The sequence below is a fragment of the Cyprinodon variegatus genome, unplaced genomic scaffold (assembly GCF_000732505.1).
Source record: "Cyprinodon variegatus isolate N-32 unplaced genomic scaffold, C_variegatus-1.0 Scaffold1533, whole genome shotgun sequence".
NCBI lineage: Eukaryota > Metazoa > Chordata > Actinopteri > Cyprinodontiformes > Cyprinodontidae > Cyprinodon > Cyprinodon variegatus.
The window spans coordinates 101793-102411 of record NW_015151986.1 but is presented as its reverse complement, the minus strand read 5'-3'; the positions used below and the strand labels follow the sequence as shown (position 1 = coordinate 102411).

At 42.3% G+C, this 619-nt stretch overlaps 1 protein-coding gene across 1 annotated transcript in view; it reads left to right on the top strand.

Annotated features, from left to right (window-relative positions):
* Positions 1-619, top strand: part of LOC107103814 (arachidonate 5-lipoxygenase-like) — a 26680-nt gene that overhangs the window by 11996 nt on the left and 14065 nt on the right. The window contains exon 9 of the mRNA XM_015403644.1: positions 276-479. Coding sequence (XP_015259130.1) covers positions 276-479 — 204 coding nt within the window. The remainder of the gene's footprint in view (positions 1-275; positions 480-619) is intronic.

The window sequence follows — 619 nt, the reverse complement described above, 5'->3', positions numbered from 1 at the left end:
TTTCACTGGATGTGGTTTGTCTCCTTTTATTTGTTCACCAATAGTGGAATAAAAGTTGTAATACATTTTAAATAAAATAGGATAACATTTGGAGCATACAAAAATCTAAAAACCTGTAAATACTAAAAATGATTCCAGGTATCAAGGAGCATTTTTAAGAAACCACACAGATGATTGATGGTGACGTCTTATGTTCTCTGAGAGGTTAGATGTAGAAGCGCTTTGTTATGTGTAGGTGACTACAATGCCTTCACTTGTATTTATTTTGTCTTTAGCTTGAGCAGACTCCAAGCTTGGATACGCCGATATTTTTGCCCAGAGATCCTCCATTGGCATGGCTGCTTGCCAAGATGTGGGTGCGTCACGCAGAATTCCAGGTTTTCCAGGTCCTGTCTCACCTTCTAAGGACCCACCTGGTGATAGAGGTGTTCTGTGTTGCGACTCTAAGACAGCTGCCGGCAGTGCACCCTATATATAAGGTAACTGTAATTGTAGAATTGTTCTGGTGGAGTACAGCAGTAGCCATTTAAAATTTCTCCACTTTCCTTGACTGGTCCTTGGCTGGCCTTTGACTGGTCCTTGGCTGGCCTTTGACTGGTCCTTGACTGGTCCTTGGCTG